The following is a 24,672-nucleotide window of genomic DNA, read 5'->3' on the forward strand; positions in this document are numbered from 1 at the left end:
CAATTCTTCCGTGTCTCCCTCTAAATCCTTGGGTCACTGTGACTCCTGTAGTGATGTGGCTTGTAATTCCTTGGGCCGTAGAATGGCTGTGATAGGCCCTGTGCTAAGCGGACTGGTGACAGTTGAGACAGGAAGCTATAGTTGTCAGGATTCTCCAGAAAAAAAAATAATCAACACTCATAATGATAGATATATAGATAAAGATTGATAGACAAATAATGATAGATGGATAATGATAGATATATAATGATATCACAAATAATGATAGATAGATGGATAATGACAGGTATATAATGATTGATACACAGATAGGGTATTTATATATTGGCTCACGCAACTATGTAGACTGACAGGTCCCATGATCTGCCATCTGCAAGCTGGAGACCCAGGGGAGTCCACGTGTAGTTCCAGTCTACGTGCAAAAGTCTGAGAACCAGGAGAGTCAGTGGTATACGTAACAGTCCAAAAGCTAGCAGGCTCATGCCGGGCATGATGGCTCACGCCTGTAATCCCAACACTTTGGGAGACCAAGGCAGGCAGATCACCTGAGGTCAGAGTTCAAGACCAGCCCGGCCAACATGGCGAAACCTCATCTTTACTAAAAATACAAAAATTAGCCGGGCATAGTGGCATTCGCTTGTAATCCCAGCTACTTAGAGGCTGAGGTACGAGAATTGCTTGAACCCAAGAGGTGAAGGTTGCAGTGAGCCGAGATCACGCCACAGCACTCCAGCCTGGGTGACAGAGTGAGACTCTATCTCAAAAAACAAACAAACAAAAAAAGCTGGCAGGCTCAACATCTAAAGAGTCAATGTTTTAGTGAGAGTTCAAGGGCCAGAAAAGACTGATGTCCAGGCAAAAGGAACTTCATCTTACATTACCAGTTCAATGTTTTGTTCTATTCAGTTCCCACCTGATTGAATGAGGCCGACTCACATTAGGGAGAGCAATCTGCTTTATAAATTACACTCATTCCATTGATAATCTCATTCAGCAACACCCCCACAGACACACACAGAATAATGTTTAACCAGATATCTCAGCACCCCATGGCTACGTTACCATTCCTGTTCCACAAAAGGAGGAAACAAAAGAACAAAACCACACCAAATGTTGTGGTAAGTTGACAAAATCTGTTCCAGCCCATTAGTAAATATTGGCCACTGAAGTTCCTGAAATTCAACCAATTAGTAAGTATCTCTCTCCCAATAGAAAGCCATGTCATTTGTAAACCATAACAATAGCTTTTGTTTTTTTGAGACACAGTCTCGCTCTGTGTTGCCCAGGCTGGAGTGCAGTGATCTTGGCTCACTGCAACCTCTGCCTCCTGGGTTCAAGTGGCTCTCCTGCCTCAGCCTTCCGAGTAGCTGGAATTACGGGCACCCGCCACCACACCCAGCTAATTTTTTATATTTTTAGTAGAGACTAGGTTTCACCACATTGACCAGGCTGGTCTTAAATTCCTGACCTCAAGTGATTCACCTGCCTTGGCCTCCCAAAGTGCTGGGATTACAGGCATGAGCTACTGCACCCAGCCAACAATAGTATTTTTAATTAGGTCATCCTGCCTTTACAATCTCTGCATTTTAAATACTCAACTAAGAGTACAGCCATTATTTGTCTTTCACCCAAAGTCCCATTCAAGTGAGAACAAAGGAATAAATAAATAAGGCATAAGTAACAAAACAACAAAAAAAGAAAATTAGAATGCGGTCAATTTCATGCAATCATCAACACCAAATTTCCAGAACGTAGTATTTCCAAATTTCCTGAACGTAAATATGTATGTGGAAATTAACAAAATGTGGCGAAACAAAAGGTCACTTAAATTTGCACAAATGAAACAGTCAACATGGAAGCTGATCTGCTTTCTGAAATATGGGACAAGTTCAGGACTTCAAAATACTTCGGCGTTGGAAGGGCTAAGTTATGATGTATTAAAATGAAAATAAAGGCGGGGTGCGGTGGCTCACGCCTGTAATCCCAGCACTTTGGGGGGCCGAAGTGGGTGGATCACGAGGTCAGGAGATCGAGACCATCCTGGCTAAGACGGTGAAACCCCGTTTCTAGTGAAAATACAAAAAAATTAGCCGGGCGTGGTGGCAGGTGCTTGTAGTCCCAGCTACTCGGGAGGCTGAGGCAGGAGAATGGCATGAACCCGGGAAGTGGAGCTTGCAGTAAGCTGAGATCACGCCACTGCACTCCAGCCTGGGCGACAGAGCAAGACTCCGTCTCAAAAAAAAAAAGAATAAATAAAATAAAATAAAATAGTAGAAGGTTTAATCAGGAATATTTCACTCTCCATACTTGAAGAATTCGTGATAGCCAGGAGTCTACAATCAAAATAACATAAACAATAAGATAAAAATAAAATTAATTTGAAGCCATAAAAAAAGAATGAGTTCATATGTTTTGTGGAAACATGGATGGAGCTGGAGGCCATTATCCTTAGCAAACTATACAAGAACAGAACACCAAATACAGCATGTTCTCACTTATAAGTGGAAGCTAAATAATAGAACTCATGAACACAAAAAAGGGGAACAACAGACAATGGGGTCTCCTTTAGGGTGGAGGGTGGGAGGCGGGAAAGGAGCAGGAAAAGTAACTATTAGGTACCAAGCTTATTACCTAGGTGATGAAATAATCTGTACAACAAACCCCCATGACACAAGTTTACCTGTATAACAAACCTTCCCATGTTCCCTTGAACCTAAAATAAAAGTTAAAAAAATACTCAATGAGCGACAATGTACATTATTTGAGGATAATTACATTAAAAGCCCAGACTTCACCACTACACAAAATATCCATGTAATAAAATTTCACTTGCGCTCCTTAAATTTATACAAATAAACAAAAAAGTATAATAAAATAGTAGATTCTTTCTTTAGAGATGACAAATAGTGCCAGAGAAAATGCCTCCACATTCTGGCATTGAGATCATCTCCAGGATAAGGGTATACTGCATGCCTGGTCAAGTCCAAGTAAATATACTCAGACCACGAATCTCAGAGATGAAACATAGGTTCAGAACAGACAAAGCCACAGAGCTTTTGACTAATGGCCCAGTGAAGGCAATGTCTGCCTGTATGGTATCCACCACCTTATATTCTGTCCCAAGCCTGTCTATTTGGATGTAGCATCTGGTTCAAAGATGAATTTGAACACCGATTAGACACTGGCTTGATGAAAATTCACTTCTCATTCGTTTCTCATCTGAAACATAAATAGAAATATAGGTCTTAGGCAGGAGGATTTCTTGAGGCCAGAAGTTAGAGACTACCCTGGCCAACATAGAAAGACCCCATCTCTATTTAAAAAAATATACATATATATGTCTTCTCTTGGGCTCCACCCAAGAGCAACCTGGAACTAAGTTATTCGGCAACGAACTGTTCCACTTTGCTGTGAGGCAATAGATGTGGAAATTCCCTGACGAGGGGCTCTGTCCTCATACTTCCTGTGGAGCTTATTGTCGTAAGAATATCTGTCATCCTGCTAATGTGCATTGAAAGGAGAGCAACGGGGCTGAGGCCGTGTCAGCACGATGGACCCCAAACAGACCACCCTCCTGTGTCTTGGTGAGTTTCAGAGTAAAAGTGGGTTAGAGGGGAAGATAGAGAAATCCCAAAATAATCAGGGTGTCTCTTAACAGTGTGACTAGGAGATTTTAGTGGCTGCCAAGGAGATTCTGATCTCCTTAGTGGAAAGGCCGTCTTTGTCAATGTATCTATAACTTTGTCTCTACCCAAGCCCAAGCTAGCTTGTGGGGCTCAAGGTTTAATATTTGTATTAAACCTTTAGTGTGTTATCTGGGATTCATGATGGTCCCAAGGTTCTTATCAAGGAGAGACTTAGAGGCTGGAATCTGAAAGGTAAAAATAAAGAATGAACCTCAAAACTGTGATTGTTGTGGAAGGAAAACATATGATAGAAACCCATATAGAAATATGGTTACTAGTATTTTTGTTGAAGATTTTTGCATTTATGTTCAACAAAGATATTATCCCGAAGTTTTCTGTTTTTGTTGTATCTCTGCCACATTTTGTTATCAGGATGATGTTGGCCTCATAGAATGAGTTGGGGAGGAATCGCTCCCCTGGATTTTTTTCAATAGTTTCAGTTGGAAAAATACTAGCTCTTCTTGGCCGGGCGCGGTGGCTCATGCTTGTAATCCCAGCACTTTGGGAGGCCGAGGCGGGCGGATCACGAGGTCAGGAGATCAAAACCATCCTGGCCAACATGGTGAAACCCCGTCTCTACTAAAAATACAAAAAAAATTAGCCAGGCATGGTGGTGAGCACCTGTAGTCCCAGCTACTCGGGAGGCTGAGGCAGGAGAATGGCGTGAACCTGGGAGGCGGAGCTTGCAGTGAGCCGAGATCATGCCACTGCACTCCAGCCTGGGCGACACAGCGAGACTCCGCCTCAAAAAAAAAAAAAAAAATGCTAGCTCTTCTTCATATATCTGGTGGGATTGAGCTGTGAATCCATCTGGTACTGGTCTTTTTCTGGTCTGTCATTACAGAGAGTGATTTGTCATAAAGGTTGGAAATGGAAGCTTGATTTTTCATAAATCTCTCTCTTCCAGTGCTCTGTCTGGGCCAGAGGATTCAGGCACAGGAAGGTAAGTGTCCTGTAAATCTCTCCCAGCCCCTTTAGACCCTCTTGGGAGCTCTAGAATAAAGAAATTGAGGAATAGCCTGAAGCACCATTCTTATTTTAGTCCCCATTCTAGTTGTTTCTGCTGTGCTTCTCTTGCATAATTTCTATCTCACTTTGTTATCTCCAAACCCTTCAGACTCATTAATGCTCAGGCCTGGATTTATAGTTAGTCCTTGCCTGTGTTAGACTGTCCATGAAGGATCTGTAATTTACTGAACGCTCAAACTGCAAGAATGAGGAAGTCAGGAGTCATCTGCCCAATATCCTTCCTTATGCTGATTCTATTTTGTTTTAGCAACCCACTTCCTCCCGTCACTTCATTTAAAAGGATGCTGCCATAGTCTAAGCCTACTGAACACTCTAGCATTCTGTAGTACTACTGCAGTACTAAGCATGAGGCAGTCTTAGTGTACTACTGAATATTCTGCCACCCCAACTACTACTGCCTTAGCCTCCTAATGGGTGTGAGCCCCACGTCCATCCATGTCTTCTCTCTTCCAGCTCCTTCTAAAGCCTGAATTATTTGTGTGTTGAACAATATTCATTCTTCCTATCCATGAGCATGGAATGTTTTTCCATTTGTTTGTGTCATCTATGATTTCTTTGACCAGTGTTTTGTAGTTCTCGTTGCAGAGATCTTTCACCTCCCTGGTTAGCTGTATTCCCAGGTATTTTATTCTTTTTGCAGTAATTGTGAATGGATTCTATTCTTGATTTGGCTCTCAGCTTAGATGTTTTTGGTGTATAGAAATGCTACTGATTTTTATTAATTGATTTTGTATCCTGGAACTTTGCTAAAGTTGTTTATCAGATTAAGAAGTGTTTGGGCAGAGACTGTGGTTTTCTAGGTATAGAATCACATCACCTGCAAACAGGGATAGTTTCACTTCCTTTCTTCCTATTTGGATGCCTTGTGTTTCTCTCTTGCCTGATTGCTCTAGCTAGGACCTCCAGTACTATGTTGAACAGAAGTAGTGAGAGACGGCATCCATGTCTTGTGCCAGTTTTCAAGGGGAATATTTCCAGCTTTTGCCCATTCAATATGATGTTGACTGTGAGTTTGTCATACATCATTCTTATTATTTTGAAATATGTTTCTTCAATGCCTAGTTTGTCAAGGTTTTTTAGCATAAAGAGATGTTGAATTTTATCAAAAGCTCTATTGAGAGGATTATGTGTGTGGGGGGGGTTGTTCTATTTATGTGATGAATCATATTTAAGATTTGTGTATATTGGCCGGGCACTGTGGCTCATGCCTGTAATCCCAGCACTTTGGGAGGCTGAGGCGGGCGGATCACGAGGTCAGGAGATCGACACCATCCTGGCTAACACGGTGAAACCCCGTCTCTACTAAAAATACAAAAAAATTAGCCAGGCGTGGTGGCAGGCGCCTGTAGTCCCAGCTGTTCGGGAGGCTGAGGCAGGAGAATGGCGTGAATCCAGGAGGCGGAGCTTGCAGTGAGCCAAGTTCACGCCACTACACTCCAGCCTGGGCAACAGAGCGAGACTCCTATATCGAATCAACCTTGCATCCCAGAAATAAAGCCTACCTGATGGTGGTGGATTAGCTTTCTGATGTGCTGCTGGATTGTTTGCTAGTATTTTGTTGAGGATTTTTGCATTTATGTTCAACAAGGATATTGTCCTGAAGTTTTCTGGTTTTGTTGTGTCTCTGCCATGTTTTTGCATCAAGATGATGCTGGTCTCATAGAAGGGGCTGGGGAGGCATTCCTCTTCCTGAATATTTTTGGAATGTTTCAGTAGATATAGTGCCAGCTCTTCTTTATATATCGGATGGGATTCAGCTGTGAGTCTGTCTGGTACTGGGCTTTTTCTGGTCTGTAGGATTTTTATTACTGATTCAATTTTGGAGCTCATTATTGGTCTGTTCATGTATTCAATTTATTCTTGGTTCGATCTCAGGAGGGTGTATGTGTCCAGGAATTTCTCCATTTATTCTGGATTTTCTAGTTTGTGTGCATAGAGGTGTTCATAATATTCTCTGATGATTGTATTTCTGTGGGGTGAGTGGTGATATACCCTTTGTTGTTTCTAATTGTGTTTATCCGGATCATCTCTCTTTTCTTCTTTATTAGTCTAACTAGTCATCTGTCTTACTAATTTTTTCAAAAATCCGACTCCTGGATTTGCTGATCTTCTGAATGCTTTTTTGTGTCTCAATCTCCTTCAGCTCAGCTCTGATTTTGGTTATTTCTTGTTTCCTACGAGCTTTGGGGTTGATTTCCTCTTGGTTCTCTTAGTTCCTCTTGTTATGATGTTAGGTTGTTAATTTGAACTTTTTCTAGCTTTTTGACGTGGGAGTTTAGTGCTATAAACTTCCCCCTTAGCACTGCCTTAGCTGTGTCCCAGAGATTCTGCTATATTTACCCAAAAATTCCAGAACAGACTGCTTAATTTCCATGCATTGTACAGTTTTGAGTGGTTTTCTTAGTATTTATTCCTATTTTTATTCCACTGTGCTCTGATTTCGCTTTTCTGGATTTGCTAAGGATTGTTTTTTTTTTTTTTGAAATGGAGTCTTGCTCTGTCGCCCAGGCTGGAGTGCAGTGGCGCAATCTAGGCTCACTGCAAGCTCCGCCTCCCGGGTTCACGCCATTCTCCTGCCTCAGCCTCCCGAGTAGCTGGGACTACAGGTGCCCGCCACCACACCCGGCTAATTTTTTTTGTATTTTTAGTAAAGACGGGGTTTCACTGCATTAGCCAGGATGGTCTCGATCTCCTGACCTCATGATCCGCCAGCCTTGGCCTCCCAAAGTGCTGGGATTACAGGTGTGAGCCACTGCACCCAGCCTGCTAAGGATTGCTGTATGTCTGATTGTATGATTGACTTTAGAGTATGTGCCATGAGGCAATGAAAACAATGTAGATTCTGTTGTTTTCGGGGTGGAGAGTTCTGTAGATGTCTGTCAGGTCCATTTGATCCACTGCTGAGTTCAGGTCCTGAATATCTTTGTTTGCCTCAATGATCTAACACCGTCGGCAGGATGTTAAAGTCTCCCCCTATTATTGTGTGGTTGTCTAAGTCTCTTCGTTGGTCTCTCAGAACACGCTTTATGAATCCGGGTGCTTCCATGTTAGGTGCATATATATTTAGGATAGTTAGGTCTTCATGCTCTTTTTTTAATTTTTTTTCTTTTTCTTTTTGATTCAGCAGTTGGGCTGTTACACACTCCTTAGCAGATTCCGACTTCCGTGGCCACTGTCCTGCTATGGTCTTCATGTTGAATTGAACCCTTTACCATGATTTAATGCCCTTCTTTGCCTTCTTTGATCTTTGTTGGTATAAAGTCTGTTTTGTCTGAAATTTTAATAGCAGCTCCTGCATTTTTTTTTTTTTGGCTTTCCATTTGCTTGGTAAATTTTTCTCCATTTCTTTACTTTGAGCCTATGGATGTCATTGCATATGAGATGGGTTTCTTATAGGCAGCATAATGTTGAATCTTGCTTTTTTTTTTTTTTTTTTTTTTTTGAGACGGAGTCTCGCTCTGTCACCCAGGCTGGAGTGCAGTGGCATGATCTTGACTCACTGCAACCTCTGCCTCCCAGGTTCAAATGATTCTCCTGCCTCAGCCTCCCAAATAGCTGGGATTACAGGTGTGTACCACCATGCCCAGCTATTTTTTTTTTTTTTTTGGAGATGGGATTTCATCACATTGGCCAGGCTAATGTCGAACTCCTGACCTCAAATGATCCACCCACCTCAGCCTCCCAAAGTGCCGGGGTTACAGGCGTGAGCCACTGCACCTGGCCTCTTGCTTCTTTATCCAACTTGCCACTCTCTGCATTTTAATTAGGACAATTAGTCCATTTACATTCAAAGTTAGTATTTACATGTGCGGATTTTTTCCTGTCATCATGTTGTTAGCTGGTTTGGTTATTATGCAGACTTGTTTGTGTGGTTGTTTTATAGTGTCACTGGTTTATGTATGTAAGTGTGTTTTCTATTGGCTGGTGATGGTCTTTTCTTTCCATATTTAGCGTTCCTCTTAGGACCTCTTGTAAGGCAGGCCTGATGGTAATAAATTCCCTCAGCATTTGCTTGTCTGAAAAGGATCTTATTTCTCCTTCACTTATGAAACTTAGTTTGGCTGGGAATGAGATTCTTGGTTGGAAATTCTTTTCATAAGAATATTAAATATAGGCCCCCAATCTCTTCTGGCTTGTAGAGTTTCTGCTGAAAGGTCTGCTGTTAGCTCGATGGCATTCCCTTTGTAGGTGACCTGCCCCTTCTTTTTTGCTGCCTTTTCACTTTTTTTTTTTTTTTTTTTTGAGACTGAGTCTTGGTGTGTTGCCCAGGCTGCCAGTCTGGAGTGCAGTGGCGCGATCTCGGCTCACTGCAAGCTCCACCTCCCGGATTCATGCCATTCTCCTGCCTCAGCCTCCCCAGTAGCTGGGACTACAGGTGCCCACCACCATGCCCAGCTAATTTTTTGTATTTTTTTTAGTAGAGATGGGGTTTCACCATGTTAGCCAGGATGGTCTCAATCTCCTGACCTCGTGATCCGCCCGCCTTGGTCTCCCAAAGTGCTGGGATTACAAGCGTGAGCCACCGCGCCCGGCCGACATTTCTTTCTTTCATTTCTACCTTGAAGAATCTGATGATTTTGTGTCTTGGGGATGCTCTTCTTGTGTAGTATTTTGCAAGGGTTCTCTTTGTTTCCTGTATTTGATTCTTGACCTCTCTAGTGACGTTGGGGAAGTTTTCATGAACAATACCCTGAAATATGTTTTCCATGTTGCTTGCTTTCTCCGCATCTCTTTCGGGGATGCCAATGGGCTATTTGGTCTCTTTACATAATCCCATATTTCTTAGAGGTTTTGTTAATTCTTTTTTATTCTTTTGTCTTCATTTTTGTCTGACTGAATTAGTTCAGAGAGCCAGTATTCATGCTCTGAGATTCTTTCCTCATTTTGCTTTATTCTGCCATTAATACTTGTGATCGCATTATGAAATCTCGTAGTGTGTTTTTCAGCTCTATCAGATCCGTTTGGTTCTTTCAAAATGACCATCTCATAGATTAGCCCCTCTGTCATTTTATTGTAATCTTTAGATTCCTTGCATTGGGTTTCAACTTTCTCCTGAATCTTGATGACCTTAATTTCTATCCACATTCTGAATTCTATTTCTGTCGTTTCAGCCAGGTAAAGAGCCCTTGCTGGGAAGCTTGTGTGGTAATTTGGAGGAAGGAAGACACTGTTGCTTTTTGAGTTGATGGAGTTCTTGCTCAGTTCTTTCTCATCCATGTGGGCTAATGTTCCTTTGAGTGTGCTGCAATTTGAATTTTTTTCTTTTTTCTTTTAACTGTGATGTAATTTGAGCACAGTCAGTAGACTTCTTTTCTGGATGGTTTCAGAGGGCTGGGGCTTCGCACAGGGTCTTTATTTATAGCTAAATTCTTGTCCTTGGTTTCACAGGGAGGTATATTAGCGAGCATTTTTGGTGTTGAAGTTTGGGCTGCAATCCGGTAAATGATGCTTACGCACAACGGCCAGTAGGTCATTCCTCATGATTGCCGCTGTGCTCCCTCTCACGCTCTGAAAGTGGGGGCTCCTCTCCCACCCAAGTGCTGGCTGCAGATCTGGGCTCGGCACTCCCAGGCTGCACATCACAGCTCTGGGGTGAGCTCAGACTTTATGTTCCCTCCGTGGCTTGGGGGCAGCAGGAGAAGGGACCTTAGCAGTGGTTGTGGCAGACGGCCTTTCACTTGTCCCTTGGAACTCCACCCCAGAGAGATGTGAAGCTACTGTCAGTCAGTGCGATGAGCCAAGAGTGGGGCGACTGCACTGTGGGTCCAAGCTAGGGGCCCTGCCTAGTGATGAGCAGGGGGGACAGGTGGGTCACAGGGGTGACAGACTGGCCTCTTCTCCTTAGGGCAGTTTGCTGGAGGTGTGGTTAAAGCACTCAGAGTCTTTGCTCCTTCCCCAGTCTGAGGGCAGCAAGGCCAGTGCCACCGCAGTGGCAGCGGCAGAGTGGCTTTCCGTTGCCTCTGGGAGCTCCGCCACAGAGAAACGCAGACTCACAGCTGCTGGGAACGCTCCGCCAGAGGGTGGGGCTGTTGCGCCGCGGAATCAAGCTGGGGCTTGGTGAAGAGCAGGAGGTCGAGGGCTCACAGGGAGAGGAGGCTCAGCTCCTCTCCGTATGGTGACTGTGGTGCGCTAGAAGCATGAATGAAGGCCGGGCGCGGTGGCTCACGCCTGGAATCCCAGCACTTTGGGAGGCCGAGGCGGGCGGATCACGAGGTCAGGAGATCGAGACCATCCTGGCTAATCTGGTGAAACCCCGTCTCTACTAAAAACACAAAAAATTAGCCGGGCGTGGTGGCGGGCGGTTGTAGTCCCAGCTTCTCGGGAGGAGGATGAGACTGAGGCAGGAGAATGGCGTGAACCCGGGAGGCGGAGCTTGCGGTGAGCCGAGATCGGGCCACTGCACTGCAGCGTGGGCGACAGAGCGAGACTCCGTCTCAAATAAATAAATAAATAAATAAATAAATAAATAAATAAATAGAAGCATGAATGAAGCCCCCAGCCTCCTTGCTTCTTCCCCAGATCACGGGCAGCAGCGGCAGAACCCTTGCCCTGGCAGTGGCAGAGGGGCTGTCAGTTGCCTCTGGGAGCCACTCCCCAGGGAAACACGAGCCACCACCAGTGAGTGTGCTGAGGGCAGGGCAGCTGCTCTGCACTCCCGAGCTGGGGGCTCTGCCTGGTAAAGTGGGGGTGGGAGCTCACAGGGAAGAGAGACTGGACTCCTCTCTGTCTGATGGCTGTGGCATAATGACCGGGCCCCCACACATGAAAAAGAATTCTGGGAACTCAAAAAGCCAGTGTGTCCCCACCATGGACTCCTTGGATTGTGTTTCAAATTTCTCCTCAATTTCGATGAGCTTCCTGGCCATCCAGATTCTGAATTCTATATCCCTCGTTTCATTCATCTCAATGTAGCTAAGAACCAGATTTCTGGGGGACTATCGAGTTGCCAGAGTTCTTGTGTTGATTCTTTTTTTTTTTTTCTTTTTTTTCTTTTTTGTGGCAGAGTCTTACTCTGTCGCCCAGGCTGGAGTGCAGTGGCGCAATCTCAGCTCACTGCTGCAAGCTTCACCTCTCGGGTTCAAGCGATTCTCCTGTCTCAGCCTCCTGAGTAGCTGGGATTACAGGTGTGTGCCACCACACCCAGCTAATTTTTGTATGTTTAGTAGAGCCCGGGTGTTGTCACGTTGTTCAGGCTGGTCTCAAACTCTTGACCTCCGGTGATCTGCCCACTTCAGCCTCCCAAAGTGCTGGGATTACAGGTGTGAGCCACCGCGCCCGGCCTTGGTGTTGATTCTTTCTCTTGTGTGAGGGCTGGTGTTCTTTAACTGTGATGTCAATTGAGTACAGTCGTTTGGCTTCATTTCTGGGTGTTTTCAGATGCCAGGACTCTGCACAGAATCTTTATTTGGGGCTGGATTTTTCCCTTTGTTGTATACTGGCAAAATATTTCAGTGTTGTATTTTGAAGTGTGATCCAGTAGGTGGCACTTAAAAGGGTTGGCCAGCATACAGGATCTTAGCCACAAGGCTCTTTTGTAGTTTTGTTTCGTTTTCTGTTTCGTTTTTTGACACAGGGTCTTGCTCTGTCACCCAGGCTGGAGTACAGTGGCACAATCTCGGCTCACTGCAGCCTCTACCTATCAGGCTAAGTGATCCTCCTGCCTCAGCCTCCTGAGTAGCTGGGACTACAAGCACACACCACCATAAAGAGAAAATTTTTGTAATTTTTTTTTTTTGTAGAGATGGGGTTTCACCATGTTTACCAGGCTGGTCTTAAACTCCTGGGCTCAAGCAATCTGCCTGCCTTGGCCCCCTAATTCTTGTATTTTGACAAAGTCGGCAGTAGTGCTCTGTGGTTGTGGGGAGGGGTGACTCCCTCGCCTGGTCCATTCTTGGGCTTTGGAGGAGCCTCCTACAGTCACTGGCTCTGCACCCACCGTTTCCTTTGTTAGGATTGTTCTGCCCACAGGGCTCCCTCAGGCAGGGCATGGTGGGCAGACAGGCTGTATCCTTCCCCGGCCAGCCCTATGGAGGGAGGACCACCCCACTCCTCTGCAGGCTGATGAAATCAGGTGTTTCACCCCTCTGAACGTTCTGAGAATGAGGGCTCCTCACGGCTTGGTCGCCACCTAACGTGGTGAGTCCTTCTCAGCAAGGGTGATTGGAGCCACATGCTCTGCCATCTCAGTGCTCCCAGGGGAACACAGAGCTGCGGGGCATGGTGGCTCACACCTGTAATCCCAGTACTTTAGGAGGCCGAGGTGGGCAGATCACGAAGTCAGGAGACTGAGACCATCCTGGATAACATGGTGAAACCCCGTCTCTACTAAAAATACAAAAAAAAATTAGCAGGGCGTGGCGGCAGGTGCCTGTAGTCCCAGCTACTTGGGAGGCTGAGGCAGGAGAATGGCGTGAACCCGGGAGGCAGAGCTTGCAGTGAGCCGAGATTGCGCCACTGCACTCCAGCCTGGGCGACAGAGTGAGACTTCATCTCAACAAAAAAAAAAAAGAAAAGAAAAGAAAAACACAGAGCTGCACACCCCACAGAGTTCAGGCAGAAGGGGGTTTGCAGCGCTGGAAGACCCAGCAAGCCTGGCCCGTCTGGCTGCAAGTGGCAGGGGTGGGTAGAGTCACCCACTTCACCATCTGGGTGCTTTCCAGGGAAGCATGCAGCCACGGCCCCGGGCAGAGTTCAGGCAGAAGCTGGGCCACTGTGCTGGAAACTGGCCTTGAGCCTTGTGGAGTGACGGCAGGTGGAGCCATCTCACTGCTCCCACGCACCATGCCCGTGGCCTCTGCAGGGGCTGTGGTAACGGCACTCGACTGCTCTGGGGTCAAGGCCTGCTGAGGTCCCCCTGGCTTCAGTGTTGCCTCTGCAAAAACCCCAGTTGCAGCCAGGTGCGGTGGCTCACGCTTGTAATCCCAGCACTTTGGGAGGCCGAGGCAGGTGGATCACTTGAAGTCAGGAGTTCAAGACCAGCCTGGCCAACATGGTGAAACCCCGTTTCTACTAAAAATACAAAAATTATCCAGGCATGGTGGTGGGCACCTGTAATCCCAGCTACTCGGAAGGCTGAGGCAGGAGAATTGCTTGAACCCGGGAGGCAGAGGAGCTGAGATTGCACTACTGCACTGCAGCCTGGGCGACACAACAGACTCTGTCTCGAAAAATAATAACAATAAAAAATAAAGATGGCAACCATAGACCCTGGAGACTACTAGATGGGGGGGAAGAAAGGGGGTTGAAAACCTGCCTATTGGGTACTAAGCTCAGTACCTGGGTGACAGGATCAATCGTACTCCAAACCTCAGCATCACAAATTATTTAAATTTTTCTCTTTTTTTAATTTGTTTTTTTGTTGTTGTTGTTGAGATGAAGTCTCACTCTGTTGCCCAGGCTGGAGTGGAGTGGTGTGATCTCGGCTCACTGCAAGCTCTGCCTCCCGGGTTCACGCCATTCTCCTGCCCCAATCTCCCGAGTAGCTGGGACTACAGGCGCCCGCCACCACGTCCTGCTAATTTTTTGTATTTTCAGTAGACACGGGGTTTCACCGTGTTAGCCAGGATGGTCTCAATATCCTCACCTCGTGATACACCGGCCTCGGCCTCCCAAAGTGCTGGGAATACAGGCATGAGCTACTGCACCCGGCCTAAATTTTTTTTTAAATAAAGAATGGTAGGTTCTTCACACCCTAATGTATTTTTACTTCCCCCACAGAGAAGGAAAGGAATGGCTTCCCCATGGCGAGCCACCTCAGTCTGGGCTTTCTTTTCTTCCAGGGGACTCTCCCATGCCTTTCATATCTGCCAAATCGAGTCCTGTGATTCCCTTGGATGGATCTGTGAAAATCCAGTGCCAGGCCATTCGTGAAGCTTACCTGACCCAGCTGATGATCATAAAAAACTCCACGTACCGAGAGATAGGCAGAAAACTGAAGTTTTGGAATGAGACTGATCCTGAGTTCGTCATTGACCACATGGACGCAAACAAGGCAGGGCGCTATCAGTGCCAATATAGGATAGGGCACTACAGGTTCCGGTACAGTGACACCCTGGAGCTGGTAGTGACAGGTAAGGAAACATCCAGGGTCCACAGCCCTGGTGTGATTTTTTTCTTATTTTTAATAGAGTATTTTTCAAGAAGTTTTAGATTTACAAACAAAAAAAAATTGATGATTGCTTCAGAGAGTTCTCAGCCATCTGGCACCCCACTTCCCCCAGAGTTAACATCTTACATTAGTATGGCACATTTCTTACCATTAATGAACAAATATCGACACATTCCCAGCTACAGTCTACAGCTTATTTACATTTTCGTAGTTTTTACCTGATAGTCTTTCTCTGTTCCAGGATCCCATTCAAGATTTCACATTGCGGCCGGGAGCGGTGGCTCACGCCTGTAATCCCAACACTTAGGGAAGCCGAGGCGGGTGGATCACCCAAGGTCAGGAGTTCGAGACCAGCCTGGCCAACATGGTGAATTCCCCGTCTCTACTGAAAATGCAACAATCGCCGGGTGCAGTGGCTCACGCCTGTAATCCCAACACTTTGGGTGGCTGAGGTGGGTGGATCACCTGAACTCAGGAGTTCGAGACCAGCCTGGCCAACACAGTGAAACCCCGTCTCTACTAAAAATGGAAAAAATTGGCCAGGCCTGGTGGCACACGCCTGTAATCCCAGCTACTTGGGAGGCTGAGGCAGGAGAATCGCTTGAACCCAGGAGGCAGAGGTTGCAGTGAGCCAAGATCACGCCACTGCACTCCAGCCTGGGCGACAGGGCGAGACTCCATCTCACACACACACACAAAAAGATTTCACATTGCATTCAGGTGTCATGTATCTTTTTTTTTTTGAGACGGAGTCCCGCCGTGTTGCCCAGGCTGGAGTGCAGTGGCACAATCTCGGCTCACTGCAAGCTCCAACCTCCCGGGTTCACACCATTCTCCTGCCTCAGCCTCCGGAGTAGCTGGGACTACAGGCGCCCGCCACCACGCCTGGCTAATTTTTTGTATTTTTAGTAGAGACAGGGTTTCACCGTGTTATCCAGGATGGTCTCAATCTTCTGACCTCGTGATCCGCCCGCCTGGCCTCCCAAAGTGCTGGGATTACTGGCGTGAGCCACTGCGCCCGGCCTCCGAAAATGCTGGGATTACAGGCATGAGCCACCGCACCCAGCCTCCCAAAGTGCTGGGATTCCAGGCGTGAGCCACCGCGCCCGGCAGGTGTCATGTATCTTTAGGTTTGTCTTGGCTGTCACAGCTTCTCAGATGTTGCTGGTTTTCCATGACCTTGTCAGTTTTGAGGGTAGTGGTCCATAATTTTCAAGGGTACTCCCACTACTGGAAATTGTCCGATGTTTTGCTCATGACTAGACTGTTATGGGTCACTGCAGGCAAGACCACAGAAGCAAAGTGCCATTTCATCTCCTCATAGCAAAGTTTTAAACTGTCTATGGGAACATGACTGTGGATGTTGAGCTGGCTGTTGTTGAAAGCCTGGCTGAAGTAGTAACTGTGGCCAGGCACCGTGGCTCGTGCCTGTAATCCCAGCACTTTGGGAAGCCGGGCGCCGTGGCTCACGCCTGTAATCCCAGCACTTTGAGAGGCCGAGATGGGCAGATCACTTAAGCCCAGGAGACCAGCCTGGGCAACATAGTAAGACCCCATCTGTACAAAAAATCAAAAAATTAGCTGGGCATGGTGGCACCCACCTGTAGTCTCAGCTACTTGAGAGGCTGAGATGGTAGGATCACCTGAGCCTGGGAGGTCGAGGCTGCAGTGAGCCGTGATTATGCCACTGCCCTCAGCCTGGGCGACAGAGTGAGACCCTCTCTAAAATAAATAAATTCTAAAAAAGAAAAAAGAGGCTGGGCACTGTGGTTCACGCCTGTAATCCCAGCACTTTGGGAGGCTGAGGCAGGCGGATCACCTGAGGTCAGGGATTCAAGACCAGCCTGACCAACATGGGGAAACCTCATCTTTACTAAAAATACAAAAATTAGCTGGGCGTGGTGGCAGGTGCCTGTAATCCCAGCTACTCGGGAGGCTGAGGCAGGAGATTCACTTGAACCTCGGAGGTGGAGGTTGCAGTGAGCTGAGATCGTGCCACTGCACCGCAGCCTCAGTGACAGAGCGAGACTCCATCTCAAAAAACAATAATAGGCTGGGCGCAGTGGCTCATGCCTGTAATCCCAGCACTTTGGGAGGCCAAGGTGGGCAGATCACCTGAGGTCAAGAGTTCGAGACCAGCCTGACCAACATGGAGAGACCCCGTCTCTACTAAAAATACAAAAATTAGCTGGGCGTGGTGGTACGCACCTGTAATCCCAGTTTCTCGGGAGGCTGAGGCAGGAGAATCGCTTGAACCTGGGAGGCGGAGGTTGCAGTGAGCTGAGATCACGCCACTGTACTCCAGCTTGGGCAATAAGAGCGAAACTCCATCTCAAAAAAATATATAATAATAACAATAATAATAAGAAGAAAAGAATAAAGGAGAAAAGGTCTTTCTAATAGCTCACTCTTTTCTCTCTTAGGCTTGTATGGCAAACCCTTCCTCTCTGCGGATCGGGGTCTGGTATTGATGCCGGGAGAGAATATTTCCCTCACGTGCAGCTCAGCACACATCCCATTCGATAGATTTTCACTGGCCAAGGAGGGAGAACTTTCTCTGCCACAGCACCAAAGTGGGGAACACCCGGCCAACTTCTCTTTGGGTCCTGTGGACCTCAATGTCTCAGGGATCTACAGGTGCTACGGTTGGTACAACAGGAGCCCCTACCTGTGGTCCTTCCCCAGTAATGCCCTGGAGCTTGTGGTCACAGGTAGGTACCGCCCAGTCCAGCCCTGTGTCTGGGTTGGCTGTCCAGGGCCTTGCCACCGGGCAGGAATATGAAGACGTGCACTGAGAGTGAAGTGAAGAGAGGCAAAGGCTCTCACTCCAGGACAGTGGAGAGAGAAAGGCTTCCCCACCACACTTTCCGCTTTCACTTCCTCGCTAGAGTTCTCCAGACAGGGTTCATTGAAAACTTACGGTCTATGGAGAACAGAAGGGCTAACTCAGTTTGTTTCATTTTATTTATTTTATTTTATTTTCCGGGATGGAGTCTTGCTCTTTCGCCAAGGCTGGAGTGCAGTGGCACGATCTCGACTCACTGCAACCTTCGCCTCCCAGGTTCAAGCAATTCTCCTGCCTCAGCCTGCTGAGTAGCTGGGACCACACAGTCAGGATTTCACCATGTTGGCCGGGCTGGTCTCGAACTCCCGACCTCAGGTGATCCACCTGCCTCGGCCTCCCAAAGTGCTGGGATTACAGGCGTGAGCCACCGCGCCCGGCCAAGCTGCAGACATTCTTACTAGGATTCCACCTTGTTCTGGTGTTGTAGAGATATGATTAGGTATTTAGTGAATTCACCAAGTGAGGAGAGAATGAAAAGAAAACACAACCTGCCTGGCCGGGCGTGGTGGCGTGAGCCTGTCGTCCCAGCTACTCAGGAGGCTGAGGCAGGAGAATCACTTGAACCCAGGAGGCGGCTGTTGCAGTGAGCCAAGATCACGCCATTGCACTCCAGCCTGGGTGACAGAACGAGACTCCACCTCAAGAAAAAAAAAAAAAAACACGGCTGGCCACGATGGCTCACGCCTGTAATCTGAGCACATTGGGAGGCTGAGGCAGGTGGATCACCTGAGGTCAGGAGTTCGAGACCAGCCTGGCCAACATGGTGAAACCCCATCTCCACTAAAAATACAAAAATTAACCAGGCATGGTGGTGGTGGGCGCCTGTAATCCCAGCTACTTGGGAGGCTGAGGCAGGAGAATCACTTGACCAGGGAGGCGGAGGATGCAGTGAGCCGAGATCGCGCCACTGCACTCCAGCCTGGGCAACAGAGTGAGACTCCATGTCAAAAAAAAAAAAAAAAAAAACACAACCTGCCCATAATCACCTCCTTCCCAGTTTATAGCACTTCCCTGGGAAGCACAGTTCCTTGCCCGTGAACACAGTCTTGCTGACTGATCAGTGTGGTGCTGGCGAAGCATGAGCTCATTGAGGGGATGCTTGAGGGAGTCTCATTTTGGCAAGCGCATAGGGAAATGAGCTCCCGTTTCAGGGCTCTGGGGTTGGGATGGAATGGAACACAACCACCAACCATGCATCTCCTTGAATTGTGTCTCCAGACTCCATCCACCAAGATTACACGATACAGAACTTGATCCGCATGGCCGTGGCAGGACTGGTCCTCGTGGCTCTCTTGGCCATACTGGTTGAAAATTGGCACAGCCATACGGCGCTGAACAAGGAAGCCTCGGCAGATGTGGCTGAACCGAGATGGAGCCAACAGATGTGTCAGCCAGGATTGACCTTTGCATGAACACCAAGTGTCTGCAAGTAAACACCTGGAGGTGAAAGCAGAGAGGAGTCAGGACTGTGGAGTCCGACAAAGCTACTTGAAGGACACAAGAGAGAAAAGCTCACTAAGAAGCTTGAATCTACTTTTTTTTTTTTTTTTTTTGAGACAGAGTCTGGCTCTGTCACCCAGGCTGGAGTGCAGTGGAGCAATCTCGGCTCATTGAACCTCCCAGGTTCAAGTGATTCTTGTGCCTCAGCCTCCCAAGTAGCTGGAATTACAGGCACATACCACCGCACCTGGCTAATTTTTGTATTTTTAGTAGAGATGGGGGTTTCACTGTGTTGGCCAGGCTGGTCTCGAACTCCTGACCTCAAGTGGTCCACCCAGCTTGGCCTCCCAAAGTGCTGAGATTATAGGCGTGAGCCACCACGCCTGGCCAGATGCATGTTTAAACCAATCAAACGGTGTTTTCTTATGCAGGACTGATCGATTTGCACCCACTTTTCTGAACATAAGTTATGGTTTTCCATCTTATCTGTCTTCTGATTTTCTATATCCTGTTTAATTTCTTCCTTCATTGTTCTTCTCTTTTTTTATTTATTTTATTTATTTTTATTTTTATTTTTATTTGAGACAGAGTCTCACTCTGTTGCCCAGGCTGGAGTGCAGTGGCACGATCTCGGCTCACTGCAACCTCTGCCTCCTGGGTTCAAGTGATTCTCCCGCCTCGGCCTCCCAAGTAGCTGGGATTACAGGCTCCCACCATCATGCCCAGCTACTTTTACAGTATTTTTAGTAGAGACGGGGTTTCATCACATTGGCCAAGCTGGTCTCAAACTTCTGACCTCGTGATCTGCCCGCCTCGGCCTCCCAAAGCGCTGGGATTACAGACGTGAGCCACTGCACCCAGCCTTCCTTTTATATTTTTAAATGTGTCTTCCCCAAATATAAATGGTTGGTAAGCATGCCAAATATATTCAGTAACCCCCCTCCTTTATTTTTTTTTGTTGAAGTGAGGCTCTCCCTATGTTGCCTAAGCTGGTCTTGAACCCCTGGTCTCAAGCAATCCTCCTACCTCAGCCTCCTGCTGTGTTCATCTACAAATTGATAAGAGTGAAAGTCATAATCCTACAGGAGGATTACCCTATTTATTTCACAAACCCTATTTCTACTGGATTTTCATACAAGGAATACAGGCATGTGTTTCACCTCATTAATTTATTTTTTCACTTAGTTTTGATGATATTCACATATATTATCAAGTGTGCAAACATTAAATTCTTGTGTACAAAACTCAAATGGTCTTCCAAATAATTCCCCATTCTTTTTTCTTATAAACTTTCACAGCTTTACCCTTGACAGACTTTACTCAAGGAAATCTAAGTTGGTCATATGTGGCTCTTTCACTGATTGCTATTTACTTCATTGTCCAGTAGCTTATGTATGAAAATATAATTATAAAATGTAAGGGTCCTACTTCCAGTGAAACTGAAGGGACTTAGGCCCACTTTTATCCTTTACTGAGAGCTTATCTCTACTTGATAAAATTTCTACTGTATTCTTGGCTTAACTCAAGTCCTGTGATAAAAAAAAAAATGCAAAGTATTTCTAACTTTCTTTATTGACTGCTTTTCACACTTTATACAAGTTCTGGCCCATATCTTCAGTTTGTTCTGATTTTTTTCACCAGGTGTGGTGGCAGGTGCCTGTAGTCCCAGCTACTCCGGGGGCTGAGGCAGGAGAATGGCGTGAACCTGGGAGGCGGGGCTTGCAATGAGCTGAGATCACGCCACTACACTCCAGCCTGGGCCACAGAGCGAGACTCCGTCTCAAAAGTAAACAAACAAATAAACAATAAATAAATAAATAAAGGGAAAGTGCCACAATTTTGGATGAAGGGGGTTGAGGGACTTTACGTCAGGTCCAGGACTTGGATTACAGAGACACAATGGGGCTGGATTCCCAGAGATGGATAAGATTAAACTCATATAAGTCATTTTGCTGATGGAAGGACCTTGTTTGGAAAAAGCGTTTTCAGAATAATAAAGTTCCTGAGCTCTTCAGAAAAGTATTTTATTGTCCTGTAACCACAGTAACAAGTAGCCACCAAAACTGATTTTTAACCCATCATCAATGACAACTCATCTCTGTGAAGATGCTCTTTTTTTTTTTTTTTTTTTTTTGAGACGGGGTCTTGCTCTGTCACCCAGGCTGGGGAGCAGTGACGTGATCTCGGCTCCCTGCAACCTCTCTTTCCCGGGTTCAGCAATTCTCCTGCCTCAGCCTCCCCAGTAGCTGGGATTATAGGCACCTGCCACCACACGCAGATAATTTTTGTATTTTTAGTACAGACGGGTTTTGCCATGTTGGCCAAGCTGGTCACGAACTTCTGACCTCAGGGTGATCTGCCTGCCTCAGCCTCTCAAAGTGCTGGGATTACAGGAGTGAGCCACAAAGCCCGGCCACTCCATACGTTTTATATTGTTATGTTACCATCAATCAGGCAGCTCCTTGCTTCTAAAAGTCATCCAATCAGACTCATTTCAGTAAACACCCAAGCATGAGTGACAACCAATCAAAGTAATATCTTCCCAATGACCACACTTTTCCAGATGACGTCAAGCCACAGAAGGCCCTGAAAATCCAACAATCTCTGAAGTATACATTTCCCAGGCTGAGCGCAGTGGCTCACACCTGAAATCCCAGCACTTTGGGAGGCTAAGGCAGGCAGATCACGAGGCCAGGAGTTCGAGACCAGCCTGGCCAACATGGCAAAACCCCATCTCTACTAAAAATACAAAAATTAGCCAGGTGTGGTGGCACGCACCTGCATTACCAGCTACTGAGGAGGCTGAGGCAGGAGAATGGCTTGAACCCAGGAGGCGGAGGTTGCAGTGAGCCAAGATCGTACCACCGCACTCCAGCCTTGGTGACAGAGCAAGACTCCATCTCAACAACAACAACAAAAATGGTTGAAATAAAACTTCTATGCGTTGAACGATTCCTCTTTTAGGCATAGAGTTTCAGTTTTACAAGATGAAAATATTCTGGAGATCTGTTTCACAACACTGTGAATACATTTAACACTGCTATACTGTACACTTAAAATGGCTAAGATGGTAAATTGTATGTTATGTTTTTACTACAATTTTTTTTTTTTTTTTTTGAGACAGAGTCTCACTCTTGTTGCCCAGGCTGGGGTGCAATGGCGCGGTCTCGGCTCACTGCAACCTCCGCCTCCTGGGCTCAAGCCATTCTCCTGCCTCAGCCTCCAGAGCAGCTGGGATTACAGGCATGCGCCACCACGCCCGGCTAATTTTATATTTTTAGAAGAGACGGGGTTTCTCCATGTTGGTCAGGCTGGTCTCGAACTCTGGACCTCAGGTGATCCACCCGCCTTGGCCTCCCAAAGTGCTGGGATCACAGGCGTAAGCCATCACGCCGGGCCTACAATTTTTTTTTAACTTTTTTTTTCTGAGATGGAGTCTCGCTCTTGTCACCCATGTTGGAGTGCAGTAGTGTGATCTCGGCTCACTGCAACCTCTGCCTCCCTGGTTCAAGGGATTCTCCTGCCTCAACCTCCCAAGTGTGGGAGATCAGTCAGAGTAGCAGAAGAAATTATAGGAATAGGAAGCAGCAAACCTTCTTGGAAGGCCAGGGAGGTTGGCATAGCTTCAGATAGTTTGGCTGAAAGCAGCCAGATTCTCTTTTCAGGAGCCAAACAGCTTAGGGCGCAGATACAAAGGAATGCGGAGTATTTTATCTAAATAGCTTGCTTAGTCATATGGTCCTAAAATCAACCTTTGATCATTCTCGGGCAAGATGGCCCTCTCCAGGGAGGTGGGGGCGGGGGGGCGGTGACCAGGTTAATTACCCACAGGTGTGTTGACTCAAAGCCTTTGTTAATTAAATCTGTGCTAAATAAATGCAAGCGTTGCCAGCTTAGAGGGGCTGCACTCTCTTTGGCTCCTAGTGCCGGCAGCCCCCTGGCCTGCTCTTTCACTGAATATTGGTGTCTGAGGATGTGTCTCATCTGTCGTACAGCTGGGATCTGCAGAACAGATCCCCCCCGCACCCAAGAAGCTGGGATTACAGGCACCCGCCACCACGCCCAGCTAATTTTTGTATTTTTAGTAGAGACAGGGTTTCACCATGTTGGTCAGCCTGGTCTCGAACTCCTGGCCTCAGGTGATCTGCCCGCTTCAGCCTCCCAAAAGTGCTTGGATTACAGGCATGAGCCACTGCGCCTGGCCTTAGAAAACTTTTTTTTTCTTTTTTTTTTTGAGACACAGTTTCACTCTGTCGCTACGCTGGTGTGATCTGGGCTCACTGCAATCTCCGCCTCCCAGGTTCAAGTGATTCCCCTGCCTCAGCCTCCCGAGTAGCTGGAACTACAGGTGCGCACTGCCACGCCCAGCTAATTTCTTGTATTTTCGTAGAGACGGGGTTTCACCATGTTGGCTAGGCTGGTCTGTTTCATGGGCGTCCATGTGAAGAGACCACCAAGCAGGCTCTGTGTGAGCAACAAGGCTGTTTATTTCACCTGGGTGCAGGCGGGCTGAGTCCGAAAAGAGAGTCAGCGAAGGGAGATGGAATGGGGCCATTTTATAATATTTGGGTAGGTAAAGGAAAATTACAATCAAAGTGGGGTTGTTCTTTGGGGGGCAGGAGTGGGGGTCACAAGGTGCTCAGTAGGGGAGCTTTTGAGCCAGGGTGAGCCAGGAGAAGGAATTTCACAAGACAATGTCATAAGTTAAGGCAGGAACCGGCCATCTGGATGTGTACGTGCAGGTCACAGGGGATATGATGGCTTAGCTTGGGCTCAGAGGCCTGACATTCCTGTCTTCTTATATTAATAAGAAAAATAAAATGAAATAGGGGTAAAGTGTTGGGACGGCGAAAATTTTGGGGGGTGGTATGGAGAGATAATGGGCGATGTTTCTCAGGGCTGCTTTGAGCGGGATTAGGGGCGGCGTGGGAACCTAAAGTGGGAGAGATTAAGCTGAAGGAAGATTTTGTGGTAAGGGGTGATATTGTGGGGCTGTTAGAAGAAACATTTGTCATTTAGAATTATTGGTGATGGCCTGGATGCAGTTTTGTACGAATTGAAAAACTAAATGGAATAAGAGAAGGTGAAAAACAGGCATTAAAAGTCTAAGAATTGGGAGGACCTAGGACATCTAATTAGAGTGCCTAAGGAGGTTCAGCATAGTCCTGCCAGCAAAGATTATTTATTTAAGAGTTAAGAGTGGCGGTTTGGGGATAGTACCAGGAGATATCAGCTGTGCTGGCTTAGAGAAACAGTGTAAACAAACCGGCAGTGTAAACAAGAGCAGGGCATGTGTGAGTAGTTGAGAACGGTGAATAGGAGTATGACTAGACAGAAGATAGTAAGGATGACAAGTTTTTTGGGGCACATTCCAAGTTGGTCTGGTGTCTGGAATGAGACTGGGGCTTAATAAAAAGGAGTGTCGATACAGGAGCTCAAATGTGCTGTACCTTGTAGCATTCCGAGGACAGGCCTGAATTCTGAGAAAAGAAAGTGGTAAAAGTATTGTCCAGTCCTTTTTAAGTTGGTAGCTGAGCTTGGTGAGGTGTGTTTTTAATAGACCA

At 46.7% G+C, this 24,672-nt stretch overlaps 1 protein-coding gene across 2 annotated transcripts; it reads left to right on the forward strand.

Moving 5' to 3' along the window:
* Positions 1-3,306: 3,306 nt before the first annotated feature.
* Positions 3,307-21,977, forward strand: FCAR (Fc alpha receptor). 2 transcript variants are annotated; one of them, XM_034945454.3, is made up of 5 exons: positions 3,307-3,584; positions 4,594-4,629; positions 14,495-14,785; positions 17,247-17,468; positions 18,887-21,977. In XM_034945454.3, exons 1-5 carry the CDS (start codon positions 3,551-3,553, stop codon positions 19,078-19,080), a joined length of 777 nt encoding a protein of 258 aa, XP_034801345.2. In that variant the 5' UTR covers positions 3,307-3,550; the 3' UTR covers positions 19,081-21,977. The 2 variants fall into 2 exon arrangements, with proteins under 2 accessions (XP_034801345.2, XP_008960491.4); XM_008962243.6 differs by having other exon boundaries at positions 3,315-3,584; positions 17,247-17,534.
* Positions 21,978-24,672: the final 2,695 nt, after the last annotated feature.

Source organism: Pan paniscus, chromosome 20 (assembly GCF_029289425.2).
Source record: "Pan paniscus chromosome 20, NHGRI_mPanPan1-v2.0_pri, whole genome shotgun sequence".
NCBI lineage: Eukaryota > Metazoa > Chordata > Mammalia > Primates > Hominidae > Pan > Pan paniscus.

Coding starts and splice junctions, on each gene's coding strand:
- FCAR (XM_008962243.6), top strand. CDS start 3,551: ATGGACCCCAAACAGACCACCCTCCTGTGTCTTG. Junction 3,585..4,593: donor GACCACCCTCCTGTGTCTTG/GTGAGTTTCAGA, acceptor TCTCTCTTCCAG/TGCTCTGTCTGGGCCAGAGG. Junction 17,535..18,886: donor CCTGGAGCTTGTGGTCACAG/GTAGGTACCGCC, acceptor TTGTGTCTCCAG/ACTCCATCCACCAAGATTAC.